This window comes from Tachypleus tridentatus, chromosome 1 (genome assembly GCF_004210375.1).
Source record: "Tachypleus tridentatus isolate NWPU-2018 chromosome 1, ASM421037v1, whole genome shotgun sequence".
NCBI lineage: Eukaryota > Metazoa > Arthropoda > Merostomata > Xiphosura > Limulidae > Tachypleus > Tachypleus tridentatus.
In genome coordinates, this window is record NC_134825.1 from 51007899 (window position 1) to 51025510 (window position 17612).

The 17612-nt window shown below is 31.6% G+C and overlaps 1 protein-coding gene across 1 annotated transcript in view; it reads left to right on the forward strand.

Moving 5' to 3' along the window:
- The window catches only part of LOC143248542 (dynein axonemal heavy chain 5-like), a 173131-nt gene that overhangs the window by 93350 nt on the left and 62169 nt on the right, over positions 1-17612 (forward strand). The window contains 6 exon segments of the mRNA XM_076496978.1: positions 1691-1825; positions 3173-3334; positions 5622-5868; positions 8604-8845; positions 9618-9758; positions 11407-11647. Coding sequence (XP_076353093.1) covers positions 1691-1825; positions 3173-3334; positions 5622-5868; positions 8604-8845; positions 9618-9758; positions 11407-11647 — 1168 coding nt within the window.

Below are 17612 nucleotides of genomic sequence, written 5' to 3' on the forward strand. Positions count from 1 at the left end.
TTATTGCAATACTAAGAACCAGCATCTTTAAACATAGCAAATTTTAAAGTGAAACATTGTCAGTTATATAAATATAGATTTTTACTTTCTTGTATTTTTACAATACTTTAGATCTGCATGTTGATAAAAATAATTTTGTGTAACATTTTTTAGATGTTCAAGTTTTTACCTTTGAATTGTAAAGAAGTATATTTACATAGGAGGGCTGTTCAAAATACCGGACTGACGTCATAAAACAAAATGTACTTTATTTAGAAGTTACAGGTCTGGGACCCCTTCAAAGTACTCTCCTCCCCAACGCACACACTTATCCCAACGGTGTTTCCACTTGTTGAAACAGTCCTGGTACGCTTCTTTTGTAATGTCCTCCAGCTCCTTCGTCACATTTGCCTTAATCTCGGGAATCGTCTCAAATCTTCTTCCTTTCAAGGGTCTTTTGAGTTTGGGGAACAAGAAAAAATCGCAAGGAGCAAGGTCAGGTGAGTAGGGAGGGTGGGGAAGAACAATGATCGAGTGTTTGGCCAAAAACTCGAGTTCTGAGGCACAAATTTCGCAGCAACGCAGTGCATCTTCAATTTTTCGGTCAAAATCTCGTAACAAGATCCAACTGATATCCCACACTCTTCAGCAAGCTCCCTGACAGTCAGACGTCGATTTGCCCGCACCAGGGTGTTGATTTTGTCGACGTGTGGGTCGTCAGTTGACGTGGAAGGACGTCCAGGATGCTCATCATCTTCAATGGACTGTCGACCATCCTTAAAACGTTCATGCCACTTGAAACATGCTGTACGCTTCATAGCAACATCACCGTAAGTCGTGTTAAGCATAGCAAAAGTTTCAGTCGCAGATTTTCCAAGTTTAACACAAAATTTCACAGCAAGTCGTTGCTCCTTCAGGTCATTCATTCTGAAATCCGCCAAATGAAAAAATCACACTTCACTTAAAACCGCGTAGCTAATACACAAATGAAGATATCTGCAATCGGGAAATGGTGTTGTAATCAGCTGATCTGTGCGAATCTAGCGACACCAAGCGGATTCCCCTGGAACCAACTGGAGCCACACAATTCAAACAGTCCGCGTATTTTTTTAACAGACCTCGTATACTAGATGATTACCTGTGGTGCCAGTGCATTTTATCCGAGTGTGATCTATTCATGATGTCGTATCTGCTTCCTGAGAATGGAGAAGAATAAAGTTCTCCGTGATGGGAAATGGAGGTGAATGAGAATGTCACCTAATAAAAAAAAATTTTTTCCAGTGCAATACATATAAGCAAGAGTTCCATTATAGTATGATATATGAAAGAAAAGATGTAACAAGAAGTATGCCAAAGCTTTTATGTTTTCCAAGTTTTGGAAAATGGTGTTGTTGGTTTTTGCTGTTTATTTCTTGTAAAAAAAGTGATGACCATTTATATGATCTGAGCTTGACCTTTTTATATATTGTTATCAAAAATATAATTGTCACAAAACTTGGTCTAGTTTTCTAACTTTTTTTCAGAGAAACTCTTTTACCCTAACTAAATCTGTGTGCATTAAAAATATATTTATTTTTGGCTAACAGTAACTTTAACTTATTTTCATCAATTCTTTTAAAAGCTGAACATATTCCTGTGTATTTTCTTCTCATAAATACAGTAAACCCGCATCAATCATAAGAATATAATATTGTTACACAAACTTTGTCAGGTTCATTATGACTTTGGGCTTCGGAATATTCTGTCAGTTTTGAGGACTCTAGGAGCAGTAAAAAGATCCAATCCTCATGATTCAGAAAGCATGATCGTGATGAGGGTGCTTCGAGACATGAATCTCTCTAAATTGGTAACTTGTGCGTTTTTGACTGGAGACATTTGTTTATCTTGTTGCTGATACCAGTTTATTCAGTGAATTAATTTTAAACAAGAGTTTGATTATATAGCATTTTGAATACTGTACTGTGTGTTTAGTTGTTTATTGGTCTTGTAGTTTATTGTTTTCTAGACTGAGGCAGCTTTCTGAAATGTTTTGTATGTTGAAAGTTATAAAATTGTATATTTAAGTACTATTATAAAAAGGCCAAATGGGATTTTTATTATTTCTAGTTCCAATTACAACAGTTTATTATTTTACCTCAAATGTAGGGCTGCATTGATTATTTTTATTATTTATTAACTTGATATAAAATTGAATCAATTGAATTTAATATACAAAACATTAAAGTGATTTCACAAAATCAACATATGTTCAAAGAGAGTAAGAAGAGGTCTAACATTATTTTTTTGCAGAGTCTTTATAGTTTATAAATGCACCATAGACACTACTTTAAGTCAGAAATATACTAAAAGAAACAACAAACCACTGCTAATGAATAGGTAAAGTGTAAAGAAACAAGTCAAAAGAACTTGAGAAATCTATCTGTAGCTAAGAAGCATCTGAAATTGCAGAAAATCTTCAGAAACTGAAATAAAGGAAGAGCTTAAGGATTTGCTAGTTTTTTTATTAATCTGTACCAAATATGTTTCACTCAACAACCTTTGTTGTACAAACTAGTACATGGTTTGTTGGATAACAACTATACTGAATATGCTGTTAACACTTCCAGTATAAATGGTAATTTCAAAAGTGGTGTCTACTATTTGTATCATGCGACTAAAATGTGTAGAAAGAGATATTTCTGTGATTTATGAACCTTTTTTTTTTTAGTTAAAGCTGATAAAGCCTTAGAATAAATGAGTGAAAATATGATTATAATATCTGTATTGTTTGTGTAGAAATTAGTGAATTTTGAATATCTAGGTGTTATTATTTGAAATATTTGTATTTTAGGATTTTTCTAGTTGTTTTGTTTAAAAGAATGAACTAAGCAATGAAATCATGCATGCTCTTCAGTTTCTTTCTCTGTGTTCTAAGTTGCACGTGTTTTAGTATATTTGGAAGGACTTTGTAATAATGTAACATGCAAGGTATGATACACATTTGTTTACTTTATGTTAGATCTAATAGTTAATACACAAAAGTATGAGTACTTTTAAAAGTTAATTTTGAATTTTATGGAAAAATGTTTGTTTGTTATAACACATAATTCTTATGTTAGTTTGTTAAAGGCAATATCAGTTACATATTGTATTTTAATATAAACATAGTATGTGCTTATGTAGTTACTGATGTAGATATTTAATATTTAAATAGATTGATGAAGATGAGCCCTTGTTTCTCTCTCTTATCAATGATTTGTTTCCTGGTATTGCAATGGACAAGAAGGGATATCCTGATTTGGAAAAAGCTATATCAGAATGTATCACTGAATTGGGTCTAATTAATCATCATTTATGGTCCCTAAAGTTAATCCAGGTTTTTGAACTAAGTGTTTTTCTGACTCTACATATTCAAATTTTACTTTATTTTGTAATTTGTATAGACATATCATAATTTATTTTGCTTATCAAAAAGGTATTAAAGTATACTTATTTACTTTCACAAAATAATGAAAGTATATAAATCAAAACTATTCAAGAGGAAATCAGGAGCACAAAATTATTCTGTTTTGAAGTATACCTCATTTCATCAATTAAAAAACTTTAAAGCTGTAAATGATTCTTATCTTAAGTTCAATAATCATCACAAAGATGTTAGCTGTGGAAGTGACAAAGTTTTGTTCAAAAACATCTAATACTTGAGCTCTTGAGGTTTTCTAGAAGAATGCTCTTTTGTATGTATAGAATACCAGTTAATGGTTAAGCCATGTATTTTTCCACACAACTAAATCACTTCAGTTAATATTTAATAAATTGCTGTTTATTATTATGAATGAAATAAGGCAGAATTTAGTGCTTTTAATTTTCCTCAAACTGTAAACTTATTACAAATTTTAAATAGTGGAATAGAAATAATTGTTATTGAAGATTTTAGAGTGATTTGTTGCTAAAAGTTTTCTTATTTTCTTTATGTCAAATTTCATGATATTCTTTTAAAATTTATGAAAAGAAACATATGAAAAAAATAATAAGCTTTTATATATTAAATATCAGCTATTCAAATTATGCTTTGTTAGTATGACTTACAAAGTTATCACATAATAAACCATGATGCTCATAAGTAAAGGCTGTTGAAAGAACTTGCAAAAAAGAATGGTTTACTTTATACTTTTCATTAAGAAGTTTTCATTTAAAAGACCATAATTACAACTTCTGAAGTCAAGGTTTTAATTTAACTTACAAATATTTGCCTGTAAAATAGTAGGAGTTTGTGAGCAAAAATGTAATTATTTTGCAGTTTTGTAATGTAAAAGTATTTCATTAATTTATACTTTTAATAACAAAATTAAGATATAGTTGTGTTGTTTGTTAAGAAAAAAGTTTAGTTATGAAATACTTACTTCTAAATTTTTTATGCATGATAGACTGTCAAGTGAAGAGAAATTTGATTCACTTTAAGTCTATCATACAACTCATGTTTTTTATTATAAATATATATAATATTTTATTTCATTAGTATATTAAGCCTTATGATAAACATCTAATAGTACACATTGGCTTTAACATTTACATGATTTAAATGTTCACTTATTTTACTCAAACTTTCACGACATAAATTACCAAACTGAATAATTTAGAAAAATACAAGAGCAGTCTTGTCTATACCAAGTTCTAAAGGTAATAGGATTTTTTGTTAATAATTTGCCACAGATCATGTAGAATTAAAACAAAATACTTAACTGAAGCAGTAAACAATATTTAACTGTTTGAAGTTGTGCAATTATAAAGCACTTGGAGTGCTATTCAGATAAATCTGTATTCATTATTATTTGTTTAGTTTACTTGACAAACTTATACTTCAATTTGTACAATAATAAAAATTATTTTATTAGTTGAGGGTACCCTTACTACTAACAATATTTTCAACCATCAACTCAATAATATCTTAAGGTTCAGTCAGCTGAGATGATTTAGGTAAGTCATAAAAGATCATTTATATGACTTAAGAAGACTTCTGACTTTTTGACATTCCATGCATGTCCTATTGTTTCCATTCACTACACAAGCACATTTAAGAAATAGATGTCAATATACATCTTTTTTTTTTAATATTTAGTTTATTATTAAGAAATTAAATTTGTTAAATTTTGTATTAATAAATATTACAATATTTCATTTACACAAATCTTACTAAAGCATTACATGTAATAACCATCATATTCAAGTGGAAGTATACTGACTCAAACCTGGAATTTTTAAAATTTGATCAGCATTCATCTAGTTCACTTTTGTAATTCTGATTTTCATTTTAAATTTGAAAAACATATTTTAAAGTATTTATGACTTTATGACTCTTTCAAATAATTAAACTGTTGCATTATCTTTTGCCAAAACAGTTGTATTGAAACATTAACTTGTGAATCACATAAAACATTATAAAACCTCATTTGTTTTAATATATAGTTATTATTTGGATAAGTATATAATGTACAAATAATCAAGAATTTTAAAACTTTAGATATCTTTAATTATCTGAAGCTAAAATTTCCATGATAATTTATATTTCTGTGGCTATATAATTATAAAAAAATAAATTTATAATCTTTTAAAATAATTAAATAAAACAAAATATGTACTATGTTTCAATATTTTCCTTTCTTTAGCTTTATGAGACTCAGCTGGTAAGACATGGGATGATGACTTTAGGTCCAGCAGGATCAGGAAAAACAACTTGCATCCAAATTTTGATGAAGGCTCTGACAGCTTTAGGAGAACCACACAAAGAAATGAGAATGAATCCTAAAGCTATCACAGCCCCTCAAATGTTTGGAAGATTAGATGTAGCCACTAATGATTGGACAGATGGGATTTTTTCTACTTTGTGGAGAAAAACATTAAAAGCTAAAAAAGGTACATGTGCTTCCTAGACCCTTGTTAATTTTTGTAGAAACATTTTTGTGATTAAACATTACAATGTTTTATTGAAATTAATACTACTTTCTAATCAGTTCAAGCTACCTATGTAGATCAAAATTAAGAATCGAAACATTTATGAGTAGAGATACTTAAGTATATACTTTTTCTTATAATGATCGAAAATAATTATTCCATCAGCTGAAAGCACTTTTACTGCTAACAATATTTTCAGCCATAAAACTGATAATATCTAAATATTCGACCAGATGAGATGGTCTAAGTAGGTCCTGAGTCCATATACTAAACTAACAATGAAAAACATTATGTATAACACAAGTATAATAATAATATATAAAAAAATTATAAACGTGTATAAAACATTCACAGAAAGTCATATTACAAAAATAAAAGTATATACTTCACTTACTGAACATAAAAACACTAGTTACTTTCAAATACTGTTGTGGATTTAATGTAACATCATTGTAACAGTGTATAAACAGATAAAGTGTTTTGTAACACATGCAGACCAAATGAATAGCTCTGACTGTATGTCTAGAGGAGCCTGGCATCTGAGATAAATTGCTTTAACACATGGTGCTGTTTCAATTTGGTGTCAGGTGGAAGAGAAGCACCTACAGTAAGCTAAAACAATAATGTTTATGAAGACATGAAGTAATATATTAAATGATTATCTGAACCATATAATAAATAAGTAGAACATTGGCACTATAATTAGAATATAAAAATATTTATTGGAATCCAAAGAAAAACAATATATTAACATACTATGGTGTGTATCTAATACAACTAATCAAACTTTTACTAACATCTATAATCTAACAAAACATACAGAGCAGGTAACAGGAAGTAATAAATGAAAATAAATCCTTTGTAATAGGCAGAAATTAAATGTGATAAGGTTTATGAAAGTTCGATAATAATAAGACTTATAAAGGAAAGCTATAACAACTCCAAGTATGGCAAGTTATGTAATTAGCAAAAACTAATGTAATTTAACTAATGACACAGTGTTATACTGTATTATGGAACTGCTATTTATGTAGTATTAACTATATAACAATCAGCAACATTAAAGTAACAATAATTAAAGCTAATGGTAATGAACACATGTAAGTGGTTGATTTTAAATGTTTGATTAATGATGCTGATATCTCAGTTTAGGTTGTGCTTTGTTTTAATGAAATAACTTTGTTTGGGAGGAGGATGTTTCCAGTGTATAAATTTATTGGACTGTGTGAAGAAAAACTTTGATAATTTGGCATAAGAATATCTTTAGTATGTTTACAAGTTGACTTGTGTGCAAAGTTTTGTTATGGTCTTTCTTACTTGTATATGCTATGTAGAAAATTTCAAGTTTGATTGAATTTAAGTTGAATATATAATTTATGGTATTTAAGCTACACTAAATATCTAAATGTCAAGTCAGAAGGAAGCTCCAGTGTCAAGTTAAACAAGTCAATGTTAGAACAAAATAAGTGTTAAACAAAGGTAACATTTAAGTTTAGCAAAATGTTATTCATTTAAGAGCTATCCAAGTTAAAGTTATCAAAAGGAAAAGGAAAATTTAAATGTTATTCTTACAGGGGCAAACTTGGCTTTAAATACAAAACAAAACAACACCAACAGCCAGGTTTGCACATCTGATTTTCATCCCACTTTGATCTGACTGCAAGAGCATGACAGTCCCAGTCCCTTGACCTTATTCCATTCAATGACAGGAAAAACAAACAAATATCTTGAAATGTCACAAAGTTTCTTTTCTGTAAGAAAACATCACTAATTGCCAGTTAGTGAATTTAAATATAATGTGTACCAGAGAAAAGAAACTTGAATTACTTAAATAAGTGACTTTCTACGTCCCAGCTGACTGGATGAAAATTCAGAAAATAAATTTAATAGTTTAGAGTATGTTTTAGTAAAGAGATGTTTAATTGTATAGTTTCTGTAGCTTTTAGAATTGACATATAAATTGCACATAATGAGTATGACTAGTAAAATTTATAATGTTAGTTCATGTGGTAGTATTTCATCTTTAAATATCATACCTGTTAAACGGTTTAAACATCATATTGTTTTACATAAGGAGAATGTAATTGATTATCTAATTAGATTAGATAATTTATATAAAAAATTATCATAGAGGAAAAAATTTCAATGTGTCATTTCAAAGATTTAAATCTGCTTTACATGGGATGAACTTATTTGTTCTAATAAGTAAAAGTATTTTTTGTTTTCAAGATTTGTATCTTAAAATTTCTTTTGTTTAAATGATAATTTGATAGGTACATAAATTCATTTGTGACAAACATTCATGGGAAATTAAGATAATGAAAAAATAAGCAACCAGGAAAGTTTTATTTTTCTTAAACATTTTATGTGATTTTGTTTTTAGTAATAATTAATTAACTCCACCAGAATTATTATACTTTTTAATATAATTGACCTGTGCATAAAGTTAAAACACTGGAAAATACTAAGTCTTACTTTTTTCTTGGCAAAAGTCTTTCAAAAGCAAGAAGTTTCTTTGTATGAACAGTGGGATTTTACTAATAAGTTAATCATGTTTCATTCTTGCTTCACAGGCTTGGGTCATCATAGGAACATGCTTATTTCTAAATGGCTATATAGCTTACCTTTATAATACTTTGAAAATTATGTGACTATGGCATGGTGTTTATTAGTATATTACGATAATTTTTACATAGGTGAACACATTTGGTTAGTACTAGATGGACCTGTAGATGCTATATGGATTGAGAACTTGAATTCTGTCTTGGACGATAATAAGACTTTGACCCTAGCAAATGGAGATAGAATTCCCATGGCACCAAACTGTAAAATAGTATTTGAAGTGCATAACATTGACAATGCCTCTCCAGCCACAGTGTCCAGAAATGGAATGGTTTACATGAGTTCCTCTGGGCTCACTTGGAAGCCAATTCTTCAGGTAATATGACTGAATTTGGCATGTTCATTTCATAAAAGTCTTTAAAGAAAAAATATGTTATTGACTTATAACTATCATTAAAACAATGAATGACAGTAATACCAGTATACTACAAAATTGGTTTTAATGTAATATTGAAGTGTGCATTTGTTTATGAATTTTAGTAAATTTGGTAACATTTCGTAGTTGTAACATAATGCAATTTCATTATGTACACTGTTGCAAATATATGTAAACAGTAAGCAGGTAAACTTGTTGTTTTAAAATATAATTACTTGTATACATATATATCTTGTAAGTTTTAACTTACTCCATTTCTGTTTGTAATTATTTTCACAAAATCTGATTGCATATAATGCTCAGAGTGATGTTTTGAATCATAAAGACACTTATAAAGCTAATGTTGCACTGTTACCATAGTGAAGAAGTAGGACTAACCTACTCCTAAGCTGACTAAATCTTATTGTGAGAAATTGTGGGGATTACAAACAGAATTAATAGAGAGGGTGTACAACTGGTAATTGAGTTAAGCTAATCATTGTGAGTTTTATGTTTCTGATGCATTGATTTATAACATTTCTAGTTACTTTGATGTACTGCATTGTCTTCAGTAAGGTTTGTGTTAGTTAAATTAACTAGTTTAGATCTATATAATTTGTTTACCTTTGTTCAGTATTATAAAACTTATGCCAAACTTTACATATACTTTTATTGTGTTGGAAATAAAACATTTTTTGTAGAATGTTAATTAAAAATTATATGTGAATTTTAGGCTCGACTTTGTAAGTGGCCTTCTACAGAAGGAGCAACTATCATGGAATTGTTTGAGAAATCTTTCCATGATACACTTGCTTGGTCTACTCAACAGTTAACATTCAAGATGGAAGTATTAGAATGTAACATTATTTTTCAGGTGCTTATTCCTTTTATAAAGTATTACATTTTGCTTACATGTTAATTGCCAGTAATAAATAGCCTAGTATCAGTTTGTTTCAAATACTTGAAACATGGACTAGATTGATTCTTGCACTGTTTATACTAAGTATGAGTAATGTTTCATATATATTAATTAGTTCTTAGTATATTATATTATATATTAACTAGTATCTTAGTTTCTCATACAGGATAAATTTAATAATTTTAATCTAATATAGACTAAAAATAATGGTTTTCATGTTAACCTATAAAGTTTGTACACTTTGTGAATGGTAAATACAATAGTCTTTCATGACAATGTTTTAGTTTAATTCACCCTGCATAATTGCTAAACTACTATGGTATACTTAAACTTTCTTTTTATGGAATGTTTTGTTTTATAACAAAACAAACAATAATATTTTTCTTACTTTGATAGTTCAAGCAGTCTGTTGTTCATGTGGTAAAAAAACAGTTACTCATATTTTATTATGTATGATGAATTGTTTTTTTGGTAATGATTCAGTATGCAGAAAATGCATTAGAATTGAGTTAGGTAAATTTATATTTTGATATTCGTAAAAGATTTGATGTGATAATTGGTATAGTAATAATTATATAAGTTAGAAAAATATCACATTGATATAGAGTAGGTTTGTGTTTTAGAAAACATAAGTTGCTTAAGTACTTACCATAATATTGTGGTATTTGAGCACCAACTGATATAAATAAGTATCCACCACAGCAGATGGATATAATAGATTGTCTAGCCTAGAATGAATAAGGCTTGAAAAAGAAAAGATGTTGAGAAAAATAAAAACACCTACAACAGTCTTTGAAAATAGATACCCTGAACACCAAATAAAGAAGAAATTAAAGCAAGATAGACACTAAGAATAAGCTGAGTGAAAATTACAGAAACATGTCTATCTTCTTTTCTGCCAAAGGTTTTTCTAAAGACTTCTAAAAGATATACAAAGAGTCTGAAAATCAGGAGAGTTATCAGAAGCTACAATGCAATTACAACATCCCTTATGTATATAAACTCTGTAACATTGGAGAAATAAATAAACAAACAAAAATCAGAATTCAGGAGCATAATAAACATGCAATACTCTGCAATAACCTTTGTATCACAGAAACATATTGTACAGTAAAATGAAGTGAAGAATAAGCTGTAATGTTAAATAGAAAGATAAAAGGAGCTTTCTACAACTTATTAACTGTTAGCACACTTAGCTAACCTGGAACAGGAGTTTGAAAAATATGGATATCCTTTTTGAAATGATCCAAATTCCAATGGGATAAATGCCTAGATGAATGAAGAGCACACTTATCTTTTTCTCAAAATAAAACTTGGGTTTGAATCCCAACTCTTCCCATAAGTTACATCTCTTTTCAATGCTTTCCTGTAGATGGCAACATATTAGTGGCTGAAACGTAGAGTTTAAACTAATTGGTAATAATGGTCTATTGCTGATAAAAATCAATACCTAATTGATAACTAATTAATAAATAGACTCAGGTGATTGTGTAGGGTACTATTCATGACAATTATACAGTTACTTATTTTAGTATCACTCTGGAAAAAAAATCATAATATTTAACTGATTAAATTAATTTAATGATTTTATTATTTAATACAGGCCATAACTCTTCTAGAAGGCTTAAGTCCCAGAGATGAAAGAGAAATTGAAGTATCACAGAGTATGCTTCAAAAACTTTATGTCTTTGTGCTAATGTGGAGCATTGGATCTTTTTTGGAACTGTCAGATCGTATAAAGCTAGAGACATATTTACAGGAAAACTACTCATCCATCTTAGATTTACCACCTAAAGTGGAAGATTCGGAAAATAGTATGTTTGACTACTGGGTAAATAGCAAGGGTAAGTTTGAGGTTGTACAGAATAGGGAATAACACTATGTATACACCAAAAGCATTGCTAAAACAATTAATATATATTTCCATTCCATTTATTTGGAAATACATCTAAAGTATATAAACTAAAACACATCTACATGGAAGCTTCTCATGTGGTCTTACTTCCTCTCATACAAAGCTATCTTGAATTTCTTCTCCCCTCTAAGTATCGCTGAAAAACTTTTGTAATCTGAGCATCAGTCTGTATACCCCATCAATTTCATGCCATTTCTGAACATGTACATATCATATGACTACTTTCCATCAATGGTGTTGCTCCACATATATTCCTATTCCCACTCAATCCTAACTTTCTTGATTGGCACAGCATTGTTTAGACACGTGTCTTTTTGTATGTGACTACCATTTATGAACATACTTCTTAGTCATTTCAGTTTGGTATTTTTTTATATTTATTTCTTGTTACTGAATTATAAGAAATCTCAGTGTGAATTTGTGTTCCATGTATCAACTACAGAAATTCCAATTACAGTTGAAAACACTGCTAGTATGACTTCCGAGGAATCAAGTTTCATTTTATCTGATGCAACTCTTAATTCATAGGGAGCTAGATTAATATATTAGGCAAGTTATTATTTCTTCTTCTTTTCAATGTGACAATGTTTCAGAGGAAGAATACAGTCAAGAAGAAGGCAACTTGGTCTCTCTTTTTTCAGAACCTTCTGATTTTATCTGTCATGCTCTATACTTCTTCAAGAGTTTTCAACTTTAGTCATTTGCCATGCCACCACATTATTCTCTCTGGTGGAGAATTGTTCATCTCCTTTGTTCTTTCTATTGCTTTCAGTTCTTCCAGGGTATCTGTGATAAGTTTTCAACAGGTACACTTCACACTTGGTTGATATACCTGTGGTAAACACTACTCAAATGCTTTTTGTGTGACTCTAACCATATTTATATGTGGGAGAGTTAAGTATTTCATGTCATCGGTGCATGGACTTTGTTAAATTATATATTTATGTGTCCTTTGTCATCTTAGTTACTTTAAGTGAATTGTAGGCTAGTTATTTATAGCTCCTTGCCAGGTTTTCCAATTCAGGACTCTACTCCTCACTCTATCCTTGATTCTTTTATGTGTTTAGTCTGGGAGGGTACAAACTCTTGCTGGACATCTTCATTCTATGAGTCTTTGCATTTTTCTTTCTATGGATGACCAGCTCCTGATTAATTATTTCTCATTTACAGCCCAGACAGAGATCACAGTTCTCTATTCCTACAAAAAGCAGCACAGGTGGAGGAAGGATTCTGTCCAACCTCAGTTGGGCCCATCATTCTCCTCTACTTCTTTGGAGCAAGCAATTCACATAAAAATCACCTCATTTCTTAAAGTTTGAGATGTTCCATCTCTTTAAGCATGTGGACTTCCTTGGAAGTACTCTTGACCATGGGTTGGGCTTACATGTGTTCCTTTGCTAAACCAGTGGGACTTTTCCTTGAATCTCTGGTTTAATAGTCAGACAGAGATAGAGGTGGTGCTGCTAACTCCATCCCATCTGGATTTAAATTTATTCACGGACTCATCTTTAGAGGGTTTGGGTTCTTACCTTGACTCCAGTCTAGTTGATTAAGGAGTCTTCTCTCCATATTGCCATTCCTCATCCTTTGGCAATTTGTTAAGCTTTGTCCCACTTTCTTCTTTTCCTAGGGGGGAGACATGGTTATATGGTACATCTGGCATCTACACATTGTTCACTTATATAAAAAAAGCAAGAAGTACCAATTCCAGCTCTCTGTGCTCTTTCAGATCCTAGATCTCTTTTTTCTGGGCCCACATTCACCACATTGTGGTCTTAGCTTGCCTTTTCACTGGGTCTCAGAATCTGGTGGTGACTTGATTATCTTCTTCTAACCAGATCCTTTTCATGGAGTGGTCCTCAATCCACAGAACTTTAGGTTGGTGTATTCTCAACTGGCTAAACCTCACATATGTTTTCACCACCCTCTGAAATATCAACCCTCCTTCCCTCTGGTCTCCTGTTCCTTACTTGCTAAATATGAAGGTAATCACATTCTGTCAAGATTAGAGGGATTTTCCATCTGTGCTTACCCTTATATTCAACTCCTTTTCCAAGTTCTATCCTTATTGTAAACCACATTGTATATCATTCTACTTGTGGCTCCATCTTGACTCTCACAACCATTACTCTCATTGCTCTAACCTTTACATGTACATTTCCCTACCTTTACCTATGTCTTGGTCTCTATTCTGTTATTCTTGGTTTGGCATTATTCATCCAAGATGTCTCCACACAGTGCCTTCATGCATGGCTTTTGTCAGATTTATTGTTTCAGCCCAGGGACTGATTTTACATGTTGCACCTATCGTTTTCCAATCCATTAGATTTTCTCCCATATTCATTTAACACAGGCAATGGTATATCTTCTGTCTTTGGTTTCTTTGACATGGTTTCTGTCCTTCCCACCTTTCCTTTCCTTATCATATTCTGTTATTTACCTGGTTCTTTGAAAAAAGTTTTTCCATTTCAGGTGGCCTTGTCAAACATCTTTCATTTCTCCAGGTTTCATCTGGTTTTGTCTTACTGTCATTTCCTCCTTTTTATGTTCCTTTGCTTCTTTTGAGTCATACATCTTCCATGTTACTTGATTTGCCTGATTGGGATCTCAGTATAGTCCTTTTTGCTTTCCCATCTTTCCTCTGAACCTTCTACATACTCCATCTACCATCTCTCATTCAAGACCTATTTCTTTCTCCTTCTTGTTTGCAGATGTCATTGATCAGACATTTTTGCCTTTAATGTTATCACTTCCTCTGTAATTCTTCTTATGTTATACTATATCCCAACTAATCCTTCCTCTGTATCTTAAAACAGCTGATATGTACGGGTATTAACACTTTTATTAATAAGCAGAGAACAACGTTTTGACCTTCCTAGGTCATCTTCAGGTTAAGAAAGAGAGAGTTTGAATGTGACCGTTGCTGGGACAAGAGTATAAATGGATATGATATTGTAGGGGGCAGTTATTGCAGTTTGATATTAGGTTATTAATTAGTATAGGTATAAAGGTGTTCCTTTATATTGGTTTAATTTTGGTTTTAGTTGCTGTATAAGTAGGGCTTCTTTGATTTTGTGTTTATATTTGTTTTCCTACTTAACATCTGGGTGTTTTCTATGGTTATGTTGTGTTTATTTGATTTGCAGTGTTAAAAACATGTGAAGGTGTTTTTTGTGTACTTTGAATATAGTTTCCATTTTTCTGGTCGTTTCTCTAATATAGAAGTCATGGCAGTTGTTTCATTGTATTTTATAAATTATGTTGGTGTTATGTTTGTCAGTGTAGTTTTTACATAGTGTGGACTTTAGTTTTGTACCTGATTTTTGAATAAATTTGGTGTTCACTGGAATGTTGTGTTTTGTTATAAGTTTTTTTTCAAGGTGTTGGTTATTTTTTTGCTGATGTTAGGAGCATACAGTATGCAGCAGTGTGAGGTTTTGTAGTTTGTTGTATCTTGGAATTTATTGTTTGTTTGTTTGTTTTTTGTTGGTATAAGTGTATGCATGTGATTTTTTCCCATGGTTTTTGAAGGAAATTTGTTGATATTGATGAGGTATTGTTTTATTTTGTTGATTTCATTGTTAATTTTTTCGGGTGAGCATAGTTTTGTGGCTGTGTTTATTTGGTTTCTTAATATATTGCGTTTTTGTTTTGTTTCATGTGCTGTGTCCCAGGGAATCTATAATATAGTATGGGTGATTTTTCTGTGGTTTTGTTTTGAATTGTGTATTAGTTCTAGTGATTTTAGGGTTAAGAAATGCTATTTGGTTAATTTTTTCCTGCTCGCAGGTGAACTTAATGTTGGGGTGTATCAAGTTAATGTGGTTGAAAAAAACTAAGTGTGTGTTCTGTAGATGTGAATCCAGCAATTATATCATCAACATACCTGTACTAGTATAGTAGTGGGTGAAATGCTGAATTGATTACTTGAGATTCAATCTGTGTCATAATAATGTTGGCTAGAACTGGTGACACGAGATTCGCCATACTTAAACCATTTGTTTGTAAGTAGTTTTGGTTATTGAACATTAAGTTAGTTTTGGTGGTAGTGAATTCTATAATGGTTGCTAATTGGTTGCTGGGGTTGTGTATCAATGGGCTGGAGTCTTGGATATAAAGTTCTAAAGCTATCTTACAGGCTTCAGTGGTTGGGACTTCTGTTAAGATGGAGATTACATCAAGTAGTCCTTCCTTTCTCAGGCCTTTTCTGCCCATAAAAGTATTTTGGCTTTTACATTCAGTTCCTTAACTTCCATCTTCCAACAGTACTCCCATTCTGATCCTTATCAGCTTATTTGTTTGGATCACTTCTCACAGTCTCCTTTCATGGTTTTAGTTCATCACTGTTATTTCCTGGAACCTTTGTTTCATGGGATCTGTCCCCTATCACATTAATTGGTTGGGTTTATTTACTTGTTAGGCTGGTACACTTGGACTTATCCACTGAAGATTGCTGTCTCCACAATGTTTTTTCCAACTATATTTGTTATATTACTATATCTTTCACTTCTCTCTTTTCCCATCCATTGGAGAAGATCATTAAGGTTAAAATTTGGAGTACTCTCAGTACCTTTGTCATTCATTATCTGTGCAATCTGGCTATATCTTCTTTTGGTTTATATTATCTCCCTCCCATGGCAATTCTACACATCTCTTTGCCTTTGATTGGGATATGGTTTTCATTTCCTTTCATTTTTGTTTCTACTTTCAGTAACTTTAGTTTCAACCACTGATAATGGGATCCCACTCTGTAGCAGGTGTTGCCTTGTAAGATATGCTTTGCATCAAACATTAAACCCTCACTATTTACTGTTTTCATTATAATGCTCACTATAGAAAAGTTTGTTTTCCACAAGACCACTGTTGGCATAACCACTGGTGTGTGTCTAGATATAAATAACTTTCATTCAATGGTGGACTGTCACTCTTAGTCTTCATGAGTAAAGCAGAAAGGGATGTCTGACCATTCCTGCAAATCCTTTGATTGAATAGATTGGGTCAATCTGCTTTTAAAAACAGGGAATCTTAATACACCAATTGCACTTTCTCGGGTGTGACATTCCTCTGGATTCCCTGCTGTGTTTACTCCCTTCCTCTTTCCTATCTATAGTGGAACATAGGAGCCCTTACCATTTTCCTTATTTCAGACACTGGGGTGGTGAACAATGGAGGCTTCCTCCTGAGTGAGCTTAGAATTTATATGATTAAAGGGCAAAGCTGGTTTTCCTTTTTTCATTTTCCCTAGTGCTTTTTTCTGGGTGGAGAGATGTAAGCTGCAGCAGGTCCAGTTTATGTGGGATGGCACAACCCTGTTCCCACAGTTGTGTGCAGGAGAGGCCTCTCTTCTTGTCAATTCTGGTTGCAGGAGGTTCGTTTCCTGCTTCTATGGTTAAGTTTAGGAGACCTTCTCTCATAATACTGGCAACAGGACATATGTACACTGTTCCTGTGGTTGAGTGAATTTTCCATTTCCTCTTCATAATCCTGGATGAAGGATGTCTCTTCCCTAGAGTTGTGAGTTCAGTGAGTTATGATTTTGCTCATAATACTATTTATGGATATTACCCTGTTTTTATGATTGATCTTAGGTAATGCCACGACCCTGTAATGCCAAGTTCGATTTTGTTGTATTTCTTGCTCCTCCAGTTGTTTTGGGAGTTTGTCCAGCTTCAACTAAAAACTTACTTCCTCTTCATAATTGCACTTGCTTGACATGTGACACTGTTTACTTATGGTTCACATGCCCTAGCTACTATGTTGATGTTACAATATTTCTTATTCACCCTTAACCTTTTAATGCCAAGGATGAGTTATGGAACCTCATCTGTCTGTTGAGGTTGTGAATGTACATAGAAATTTCTGTTTATATTTTACTACTGATTGTACCTTTCAAA